This window comes from Mobula hypostoma, chromosome 7 (assembly GCF_963921235.1).
Source record: "Mobula hypostoma chromosome 7, sMobHyp1.1, whole genome shotgun sequence".
NCBI classification, from domain to species: domain Eukaryota; kingdom Metazoa; phylum Chordata; class Chondrichthyes; order Myliobatiformes; family Myliobatidae; genus Mobula; species Mobula hypostoma.
The window spans coordinates 17,684,696-17,696,710 of NC_086103.1; the positions used below are offsets into that span (position 1 = coordinate 17,684,696).

General features: G+C 43.8%; 1 protein-coding gene across 8 annotated transcripts in view; it reads left to right on the top strand.

Moving 5' to 3' along the window:
- faxdc2 (fatty acid hydroxylase domain containing 2) overlaps positions 1-12,015 on the top strand; it is a 104,279-nt gene that overhangs the window by 38,467 nt on the left and 53,797 nt on the right. For all 8 annotated transcript variants that reach the window (XM_063053111.1, XM_063053106.1, XM_063053109.1 and 5 more), the window contains 2 exons: positions 1,938-2,041; positions 8,256-8,377. In XM_063053111.1, the coding sequence (XP_062909181.1) occupies positions 1,938-2,041; positions 8,256-8,377 (226 nt within the window). The remainder of the gene's footprint in view (positions 1-1,937; positions 2,042-8,255; positions 8,378-12,015) is intronic.

Genomic DNA, 12,015 nt, shown 5'->3' on the forward strand with positions numbered 1-12,015 from the left:
GGAAAAGGCGCCAGACTTATCAAAGTTCAATTTCTTCGTGCACACGTTGGAGCTCGGGAATTTCTTTGGGATCATTCTGACCCCTTCGACTCGCAGCTCGGGACCAGTCGGAGTGATAAACCTGAGATTTCCTGCATGTCTGTCGTCCTCACGGTCTCTCCTCTGACTCCCTGCCAAAAGCCCCTGGTTCCCAGCCATATGAGACAGCATATCACCCCAAGAAAGAATAACATGGACACCCATTGGCTCATAGTACTCTGATATCTGTTATAACCCAAGCAAAGTGCTAGCTAGAGACTTTCTCAGCATTTAACGAAGAAGCCATTTTAATTTTAACATAACAAAGAAGCCATTTTAATTAGACTATGCAGTAACATAAAAGAAGAAACCCCTTACAGGTGTAACATGAATGTACTGGATTGGGTATTATACAATTATAAAATGAACCGGAGGTGATTAGGGAACTTACGGTAAAAGAACCCTTAGGAACCAGTAATTACAAAATGATTGAGTTCAACTTGAAATTTGATAGGGAGAAAGTAAAGTCTGATGTAGCAGTATTTCAGTGGAGTAAAGGAAATTATAGTGGTGTGAGAAAGGAGTTGGCCAAAGAAAATTGGAAGGAGATACTGGCAGGGATGACAGCAGAGCAGAAATGGTGTGAGTTTCTGGGAAAATGAGGAAGGTGCTGGATAGACGTATTCCAAAAATAAAGAATTACTCAAATGGCAAATTAGTACCCAACCATGGCCGACAAGGGAAGTCAAAGCTAATGTAAAAGCAAAAGAGAAGGCATACAACAAAGCAAAAATTAGAGGGAAGGCAGACGATTGGGAAGCTTTTAAAACCCTACAGGGAGCAACTAAAAGAATTATTAGGAAGGAAAACATGAAATATGAAAGCACGCTGGTAAACAATATCAAAGTGGATAGTAAGGTTTTTTCAAGTGTTTTTAAAAATAAGAGAGATGAGTTTGGATATAGGACTGCTAGAAAGTGAGGCCAGAGAAATAATAGCGGGGGGCAAGGAGATGCCAGATGAACTAAAAGAGTATTTTGTATCAGTCTTCACTGTGGAAGGGTGTGACGGAAGAGAGGGGAGTGCAGTTACTATTACAAGGGAGAAGGTGCTGAAACAGCTGAAAAACTGGGTATGTAAGTCACCCTGACAAAATACACTGCACCCTAGGGTTCTGAAAGAGGTAGCAGTAGAGATTGTAGAGGCATTAGAAATGATCTTTCAAAAATCATTGGACTCTGACATGGTGCCAGAGGACTGGAAAATTACAAATGAAACTCCACTTTTTAAGAAAGAAGGAAGGCAGCAGAAAGGAAATTATAGACCAGTTAGACTAACCTCACTGGTTGGGAAGATGTTAGAGTCAATTGTTAAGGATGAGGTTGTGGAGTACTTAGTGACATAGGACAAGATAAGACAAAGTCAGCAAGGAACTTTTGATAGCTCTGGGGTTTGTACTTGCTGAAATCTTTTGAATGTTAAAAGGCCTAGACACAATAGATGTAAGAATGTTTCCCATGGTGGAGGAGTCTGGGACAAGAGGACACAGTGTCAGGATAGAGGGCCATCCATTTAAAACAGAGATGCAGAAAAAATTTCTTTAGCCAGAGGGTGATGAATTTCTGGAATTTATTACCACAGGCAGTTGTGGAGGCCAGGTTGTTCAGTTAACGCAAAGCTTGATAGGTTCTTCATTGAACACAACATCAAAGGTTATGAGAAGAAGTCTGGGGAGTGGGCTGAGGAGGGGAAAAAAGGATCAGCCATGATTAAATGGCGGAACAGACTCAATGGGCCAAATAAGACCATAAAGACAACGGAGCAGAATTAGGCCATCTGGTCTTATACCTTATGGTCAAAGGGCTTATTTCTGTGCTGACCCACTCATTCTGAACTGGAAATATTCATTCTATCTGCAGGCACTTGCAACAGTTCTGGGGAGCATCCGGGGACTTCTGGCAGTCACAGTGGGGAAAGGCGTACAACTTCTTCCAAGGCAATGAATGTGTCCTCTTCCTTCTCGGTGAGTACAGCTGACCTGTGATTTAGAGTAGATGCACAGCTCAGTCTGGAGATAGGGGAGAGTTGGATGTTGTGCAGGGTTTGGTAAAGCCCATTGTTTTGGGGTTTTGTTGGAGCCATAGAAAGGGTGCAGATGAGATTTACAAGGATGTTGCCTGGATTGGGGAGCATGCCTTATGAAAACAGGTTGAGTGAATTTGGCCTTTTCTCCTTGGAGCGACAGAGGATGAGAGGTGACCTGATAGAGGTGTATAAGATGATGAGAGGATGAGAGGCATTGATCGTGTGGATAGTCAGAGGCTTTTTCCCAGGGCTAAAATGGTTGCCACAAGAGGACACAGGTTTAAGGTGCTGGGGAGTAGGTACAGAGGAGATGTCAGGGGTAAGTTTTTTTTATGCAGAGAGTGGTGAGTGCGTGGAATGGGCTGCCGGCAATGGTGGTGGAGGCGGATATGATAGGGTCTTTTAAGAGACTTTTGGATAGGTACATGGAGCTTAGAAAAATAGAGGGCTATGGGTAAGCCTAGTAATTTCTAAGGTAGGGACATGTTCAGCAGAACTTTATGGGCCGAAGGGCCTGTATTGTACTGTAGGTTTTCTATGTTCCTATGTTTGGTGTGCATTTTTTGTTTGGGGCACATTTCAAGTTTCGAGAGGGGCTAGTGATTTTAGTTATTGTTTCCATCGTTAATTTTGGTGAGCCTGGTGTATAAGGAAACAATTCTTCATTTAATTCAGGAATCTCTCGTTCCTTTGACTCTGATAAAAATAAGAAGTTTAATAGAAAACTGGAAATTCCATTGTGGCTGTAAAGAGTAAAGGTACGCAGGAGGAAAGGAACAGAAAGGGGAGTAAGATGATTAGATGTTGGGCTTGGGTTTGAATTCTTTCAGTTGGAGGAAGGGAAGATTGACAGTCACACACAGGAGGTAGTCAGTCAAGCATCCTGCTCTTCATTCTCTCATTTGACGAGTTATCTGGTTATTCACTCCCATGCTCTTTCCTTGCAGCCCCACTATTTTCTTTCAGTTAACTTGTAAAAAAAAAAATTACTCTTCAATCTGATTTAATTCCCTTGTGCCCTACATCACTACAATTTCAAGTGTGTCTCATCTGGTTACCTACACTTCTGACCGAAACCATTTCTTCTGTCTCTATCTCTCCTGGTTCTGTATGATGTGAATAAACACCAATGCCCAGGAATGGAAAAGGCAACAGAAAGTGATGGATACGCCCAATCAGGCTGAGTTCTTCCCACCACTGAGTAAATTTACACGGAGCGCCATCACAGTAAAGCAGCATCCATCGTCAAGGCCACCCACAGTCCAGGCCATGCGGTCTTCTCACTACAATCATCAGGCAGGAGATATGGAGATGCGGAGCCTTAGGACCCACACCACCAGTTTCAGGAACAGTTATTACCTCTCAACCATTAGCCTCCTGAACCAGCTTGGATAACTGCACTGACCATATCTCTGAACACTTTCTCCAGCTGACTCACCTCCAAGGACTCTTTACAACTCATGTTATCTGTATTATTCTTTTTATTTGGACAGTATATCTCCTTTTGCACATTGATCGTTTGTCAGGCTTTTTTATGTATTTTAAGGTATCCGATAGTCTTGCAAGACCATGGATCTGCGCCTGGAAAGTCTTCACTCTCCAGGGCGCAGGACTGGTCAAGGTTTTATGGAAGACCGGCAGTTGCCCATGCTGCAAGTCTTCCCCCCTCCACGACACCGATGTTGTCCAAGGGAAGGGCAAGGGCTGATACAGCTTGGCACCAGTGTCGTTGCAGAGCACTGTGTGGTTAAGTGCCTTGCTCAAGGACACAACACGCTGCCTCGGCTGGGGCTCGAACTCATGACCTTCAGGCCGCTAGTCAAATGCCTTAACCAGTTGGCCACGTGGGCACATGGCCAAGTGGTTAAGGTATTATGTATATTTTTATGTATAATTTTAAATAAATTATATTGGTTGTATTTTGTCATTTTCCTGTAAGTGCCTGCAAAAAATAATTCCAGGGTAGTATGTGTAGTAAAGGTACCCTGTACGAGATAGTAAGGGAAAAAACTGAAAGGTCTTAAGGTGGATAAGACACTTGGACCAAATGGACTACATCCAGTTGTCTTGAAAGAGGTTGCTGAAGAGATAATGGATGTATTGGTCATGATCTTTCAAGAATCACTTGATTCTGGCATGGTCCTGGAGGACTGGAAAATTGCAAATGTCACTCCGCTCTTTAAGAAGGGAGAAAGTCAAAAAGGAGGAAATTATAGGCCAGTTAGCCTAACCTCAGTGGTAGGGAAAGTGTTGGAGTCCATTATTAAGGATGAGGTTTCAGGCTACTTGGAGACTAATGATAAAATAAGTCAAAGTCATCATGGTTTCTCTAAAGGGAAATCTTGCCTGAGAAATCTGTTAGAGTTCTTTGAGGAAGTAACAAGCAGGGTGGACTAAGGAGAGGCAGTGGATGTCATTTACCTGGATTTTCGGAAGGCATCTGATAAGAAGCCACAAATGAGACTGCTTAACAAGATAAAATCCTATGGTGTTACAGGACATATACTGGCATGGATAGAGGAGTGGGTGAAAGGCAGGAGACAGCAAGTGGGATAAAGGGGGCCCTTTCTGGTTGGCTTCCAGTCACTAGTAGGTGTTCCTCAGGGATCAGTATTGGGACCATTACTTTTAAGATTGTTTTTCAATGATTTGGATAATGGAATGATGGCTTTGTGGCAAAGTTTGTGGATGATATGAAGATAGGTGGAGGGGTAGGTAGTGCTGAGGAAGCAATGTGATTGCAGCAGGACTTAGACAAATTGGTAAAATGGGCAAAAAAGTGGCAGATGGAATACAGAGTTGGTAAATGTATGATAATGCATTTTGGTAAAAGGAACAATAGTGTGGACTATTATCTAAATGGGGAGAAAATTCAAACATCATTGTCGCAAAGGGACTGGGAGTTCTTGAGCAAGACTCCCAGAAGGTTAATTTGCAGGTCGAGTCTGTGATAAAGAAGGCAAATACGTATGTTGGCATTTATTTCAGGATGAGTAGAATATTAAAACAAGGAGATAATGCTGAAGCTTTATAAGACACTAGTTAGGCTACACTTGAAATATTGTCAATAGTTTTAGACCTCTTATCTCAGAGAGAATGTATTGGTGTTGAAGAAAGTACAGAGGAGATTCCCCATAATAAACCTGATTCTGATTTTCTCTGTGTGAAACACTTAGATCATAAGACATAGGAGCAGATTTAGTCCATTTTGTCCCATCAAGTCTGCTCCATCATTCAATCATGGCTGATCCTTTTGTTCCCTCCTCAGCCCCACTCCCCAGCCTTCTCCCCGTACCCTTTGATGCCATGTCCAATCAAGAACATATCAAGCTCTGCCTTAAATATATCCAGCGTCCTTGTGTCCACAGCTGCCTGTGATAGTAAATTCCACAAATTCATCCCAAGGTAGTATGTGTAGTAAAGGTACTCTTTAAATGGATGCTGCTCTATCCGTAGGCTGTGCCCTCTTGCCCTAGACTCCTTACCACATCTACTCTGTCCAGGCTTTTCAATATTTGAAAGGTTTCAATGAGATTCGCCCTCATCCTTCTAAATTCTAGTGAGTACAGACCCAGACACAATTCCTCGTATGATAACCCTTTCATTCCTGGAATCATCCTTGTGAACCTCCTCTGGACCCTCACCAATGCCAGCTCATCTTTTCTAAGATGAGGGGCCCAAAACTGTTCACAATGTTCATGAGGCCTCACCAGTGCCTTAAAAAGCCTCAGCATCACATCCTTGATCTTGTATTCTAGACCTCTTGAAATGATTGCTAACATGGCATTTGCCTTCCTCACCACTGATTCTACCTGTAAGTTAACAGGATGTTCTGCACAAGGACTCCCAAGTCCCTTTGAATCTCAGGTTTTTGGATTTTTTTCCCATTTAGAAAATAGTCTGCACGTTTATTTCTACTACTAAAGTGCATGACCATGCATTTTCCAACATTGTATTTCATTTGCCTCTTTCTTGCCTGTTTTCCTAATCTGTGTAAGTCCTTCTGCAGCCCACCTGTTTGCTCAACAGCCCCTGTCCCTCCGCTTCTGTGTCATCTGTAAACTTGGCAACAAACAGGAAGGGGTCAATATCTTTACTGGGTGTTTTTTATAGGCTGCCCAATAGTAACAGGGATATCGAGGAGCAGATAGGGAAACAGATCCTGGAAAGGTGTAATAATAACAAAGTTGTCGTGATGGGAGATTTTAATTTCCTAAATAGCGATTTGTATCTCCCTAGAGCAAGGGGTTTAGATGGGGTGGAGTTTGTTAGGTGTGTTCAGAAAGGTTTCTTGACACGATATGTAGATAAGCCTACAAGAGTAGAGGCTGTACTTGATCTGGTATTGGGAAATGAACTGGTCAGGTGTCAGATCTCTCAGTGGGAAAGCGTTTTGGAGATAGTGATCATAATTCTATCTCCTTTACAATAGCATTGAAGAGACATAGGAACAGACAAATTAGAAAAGCGTTTAACTGGAGTAAGGGGAAATATGAGGCTATCAGACAGGAAATTGGAAGCTTAAATTGGGAACAGATGTTCTCAGGGAAAAGTATGGAAGTAATGTGGCAAATGTTCAGGGGATATTTGTGTGGAGTTCTGCATAGGTACACTCCAGAATTAAGGACAACCCCAAGGCCTTCTACAAGTATGTGAAGAGCAAGAGGATAAGACGTGAAAGAATAGGACCTATCAAGTGTGACAGTGGGAAAGTGTCTATGGAACCAGAGGAAATAGCAGAGGTACTTAATGAATACTTTACTTCAGTACCCCATCCGTTATTTATTTATATACACACATTCTTTCTCTCTCTCTCCTTTTTCTCCCTCTGTCCCTCTGACTATACCCCTTGCCCATCCTCTGGGTTTTCCCCCCCTCCCCCTTTTCCTTCTCCCTGGGCCTCTCATATCCCTTTTACCAATCACCTGTCCAGCTCTTGGCTCCATCCCTCCCCCTCCTGTCTTCTCCTATCATTTTGGATCGCCCCCTCCCCCTCCCCCTCCCCCTCCCCCCCTCACTTTCAAATCTCTTACTAACTCTTCCTTCAGTTAGTCCTGACGAAGGGTCTCGGCCTGAAACGTCGACTGTACCTCTTCCTAGAGATGCTGCCTGGCCTGCTGTGTTCTCCAGCAACTTTGATGTGTGTTACTTTACTTCAGTATTCACCATGGAAAAGGATCTTGGTGATTGTAATGATGACTTGCAGCAGACTGAAATGCTTGAGCATTTAGGTATTAAGAAGGAGGATGTGCTGGAGCTTTTGGAAAGCATCACATTGGATAAGTCACCGGGACCAGACAAGATGTACCCCAGGCTACTGTGGGAGACGAGGGAGGAGATTGCTGAGCCTCTGGCGATGATTTTTGCATCATCAATGGGGACGGGCGAGGTTGCGGAGGTTTGGAGGCTCGTGGATGTTGTTCCTTTATTCAAAAAAGGGAGTAGGGATAGCCCAGGAAATTATAGACCAGTGAGTCTTACTTCAGTGGTTGGTAAGTTGATGGAGAAGATCCTGAGAGGCAGGATTTATGAACATTTGGAGAGGTATAATATGATTAGGAATAGTCAGCATGGCTTTGTCAAGTGCAGGTCGTGCCTTATGAGCCTGATTGAATTTTTTGAGGATATGACTAAACGCATTGATGAAGGTTGAGCCGTAGATGTAGTGTATATGGATTTCAGCAAGGCATTTGATAAGGTACACCATGCAAGGCTTATTGAGAAAGTAAGGAGGCATGGGATTCAAGGGGACATTGCTTTGTGGATCCAGAACTGGCTTGCCCACAGAAGGCAAAGAGTGGTTGTTGACGGGTCATATTCTGCATAGAGGTCAGTGACCAGTGGAGTGCCTTAGGGATCTGCTCTGGAACCCCTACTATTGGTGAATTTTATAAATGACCTGGATGAGGAAGTGGAGGGGTGGGTTAGTAAGTTTGCTGATGACACAAAGGTTGGGGGTGTTGTGGATAGTGTGGAGGGCTGTCAGAGGTTACAGCGGGACATTGATAGAATGGGAAACTGGGCTGAGAAGTGGCAGATGGAGTTCAACCCTGAACCATTTCCAATATCACCACTCTAACTCGTGTTAATGTGAAAGTGCTAATGATTTCTAACCATTGTCGATATTCAGTTGCCTTTTGTTTCGTTCCCAGGTACTATGGTAATCCCAACCGTCGCTTTCTGGCTGGTGAATGGACTTCTATTGATAGTCGATGTCACTGGGAAGCCTCAGCTGATTACACGTTACAGGATTCAGGCAGGGCAGAATGACCCGGTGAGACTACACGGTGTCGATTTGGTGGGGGAGGGTGTAGAGGAGTGGGCAAATGTTGGAAACAGACCGTTTGTTCCAATTCATCAATGCTGCACTATATCCTTTCGCCCCTAAAACTTTCCAATCTACACACATGACCAAATGTTTTCTAAGCACCCATTTGGTGATTGGAAGCTTGAGAAGTAGTAGTTCACTCAGGTTCATCGATTGAATAGAAGAGGCAGCAACTTGCGGCATTTTGGTGCTTTGAGCAGTGTTCAGGTTGATTGATAAAGACCATATGACCATAAGATATGGAAGCAGAATTAGGATATTTGGTCCATCGAGTCTGCTGCACCATTTCTCAGACCCAGTCTCTTGCCTTCTCCCTGTATTCCTTCTTGCCTTGACCAATTAAGACTCTATCAACCTCTGCCTTAAATATATTTTAAAAACTTGGCCTCCACAGCTAACTGTGGCAAAGAATTACACAGGTTCACCACTCTTTGGCTAAAGAAATTCCTTCTCATCTCCATTCTAAAAGGACACCCCTCTATTCTGAGGCTGGGTCCCCTGATTTTAGATTCTCCCACTATAGGAAACATCCCCATGTCCACTCTATCAAGGCCTTTCACCATGCGATACGTTTCAGTGAAGTCACTCCTCATTGTTCTGAATTCCAGTGAATACAAGTCCAGAGCCGTCAAACGCTCTTCATATGATAAGCCATTCAATCCTGGAATCATTTTCATGAACCTCCTTTGAACCGTCTCCCAGTTTTAGCGCATCCTTTCTAAGATGAGGGGCCTAAACCTGCTTACAATACCCTGAGTGAAGCCTCACCAGTGATCTATAAAGTTTCAACATCACATCTTTGCTTTTATATTCTAGTCCTCTTGAAATGAATGCTAACATTGCATTTGCCTTCCTCACCACACACTCAACCAGCTAACCTTCAGGGAATCCTGCACAAGGGCTCAGTTTGCAGCTCAGTTTTTTTGCATTTTCTCTCCATTTAGAAAATAGTCAACCTTTTCATTTCTTCAGCCAAAATGCATTACCATACACTTCCTGACATTGTATTCCATCTGCCATTTCTTTGCCCATTCTCTTAATCTGTCGAAGTCCTTTTGTATCCTCTCTCTCAAAACTACATGTCCCTTCACCTATCTTCATTTCATCTGCAGACTTTGTACCAAAGCCATCAACTTCATCATCCAAACAATTGACATATGGTGTAAAAATAATTGGTCCCAACACAGACTCCTGTGGAATACCATTAAGTCACAGGCAGAAAACACTCCCTTTATTCCCACTCTTTGCCTCCTGCCAATTCCAACATAGAAAACCTACAGCACAATACAGGCCTTTCAGCCCATGATGCTGTGTGGAATATGTACTTCTTTAGAAATTACCTAGGGTTACCCATAGCCCTCTATTTTTCTAAGCTCCATGTACCTATGCAGGAGTCTCTTAAAAGACCCTATTGTGTTAGCCTCTTCCACCATTCCCGGCAGCCCATTCCATGCACAAGGCTCATAGCTTGTTAAGCAGCCTTGTGTGTGGCATCTTGTCAAAGGCCTTCTGGAAAACATCAGCCAATTCTCCTTTGTCTATCTTGCTTGTTATTTCTTCGAAGAATTTCAACAGCTTTGTCAGGAAAAGTTTTCCCTTGAGGAAACAATGCTGACTACGATTGATTTTATCATGTGCCTCCAAGTTCTTTGAGACCTCATCTTTAATAATCGACTCCCAACATCTTCCCAACCATGGATGTCGGAATAACTGGCCTGTATTTTCCTTTCTTCTGCCTCTCTCCCTTCTTGAAGGGTGGAGTGACATTTACAATTTTCTAGTTTTCCGGAACCATTCCAGAATCTAGTGATTCTAGACTCTAGACACTAGAATACTACAGCACAATACAGGCCCTTCGGCCCTCGATGTTGTTTCGACCCATATATTCCTTAAAAAAAGTACTAAACTCACACTACCCCGTAACCCTCTATTTTTCTTTCATCCATGTTCCTGTCCAAGAGGCTCTTAAATACCCCTAATGTTTTAACCTCCACCACCATCCCTGGCAAGTCATTCCAGGCACCCACAACCCCCTGTGTAAAAAAACTTACCCCTGATGTCTCCCCTAAACCTCCCTCCCTTAACCTTGTACATATGCCCTCTGGTATTTGCTATTCGTGCTCTGGGAAACAGGTACTGGGTATCCACCCTATCTATGCCTCTCATAATCTTGTAGACCTCTATCAAGTCCCCTCTCATCCTTCGATGCTCCAAAGAGAAAAGTCCCAGCTCTGCTAACCTTGCCTCATAAGATTTGTTTTCCAATCCAGGCAACATCCTGGTAAATCTCCTCAGCACCCTCTCCATAGCTTCCGCATCATTCCAGTAATGAGGTAACCAAAACTGAACACAATATTCTAAGTGTGGTCTCACCAGAGATTTGTAGAGTTGCAACATGACCTCTCTACTCTTGAACTCAATCCCCCTATGAATGAAGCCTAGCATCCCATAGGCCTTCTTAACTATCCTATCAACCTGTGCAGCGACCTTGAGGGATATATGGATTTGAACCCCAAGGTTTTGTTCATCCACACTCTTAAGTAACTGACCATTAACCCTGTACTCAGCCTTCTGGTTTGTCCTCCCAAAATGCAGAAGAGACGGCTTGCATCTGACTAATATCCCAGCGGGAAGGTTTGCTAGCGCTGCACGGGGTGGGGTGGGGGTTTGGATTTTTGAGAGGAGGGGACTTCAATCAGGCATGCTGCCCAAGTACAAAAGGCGGTAGTGGGTCACTACAGTGGGAAAAAAAAGCATTGACCAGCGACCAATCAGCGTCTGGGATTGAATAGAAAGAGCAAATTAAAGGAAGGCGGGGTAAGAGCAGTGGTCATCATCTGAGTGGATAGAGTCGGAGTGATTATATTGATGCTTTAGCTCTTCTTTAGATCTGTATTGGATGCCTCCCTGTTTACCCTCTATACCTCGGACTTTAGTTACAACACTGAGTCATTTCACCTGCAGAGATTTTCTGATAAGTCAGCTATAGTAGGCTGTATAAAGGGAGGATAGGAGGATGAATATAGGGCCCTGGCAAAGACTTTGTCAAGTAGTGCAAGCGGAATCATCTGCAGCTCAACATCAGTAAGAGAATGGAAATTGTGATGGACTTTAGGAAGACTAATCCTGCACTGCACCCTATTACTATTGATGGTGAGGACGTGGAAGTGGTGAGGACCTACAAGTACCTGGGGGTGCACAGGAATTCACCCCTGTCCTTCGAGTCACTGTCTACATTCCCCCCAGCGCTAATGCTAAGGAGGCGCTCTGATAACTGTATGGGGCTATTAGCGAACTGCAGAACGCACACCCTGATGGACTGTTTATTGTCGCCGGAGATTTTAACCACGCGGACCTTAAGTCAGTGCTCCCCAGATTCCATTAGTATGTGGACTATGCAACGAGAGGGGAGAACGCGTTGGACCTTGTTTACACAAACATTCCCGACGCGTACCGGGCGAAGCCCCGCCCCCACCTTGGTTACTCAGACCACATCTCTGTTATGCTAATCCCAGCATACAGACCGCTCATCAGGCGCTCCAGACCAGTTCAGAAGCAGGTGAAAACCTGGCCAGCAGGAGCCA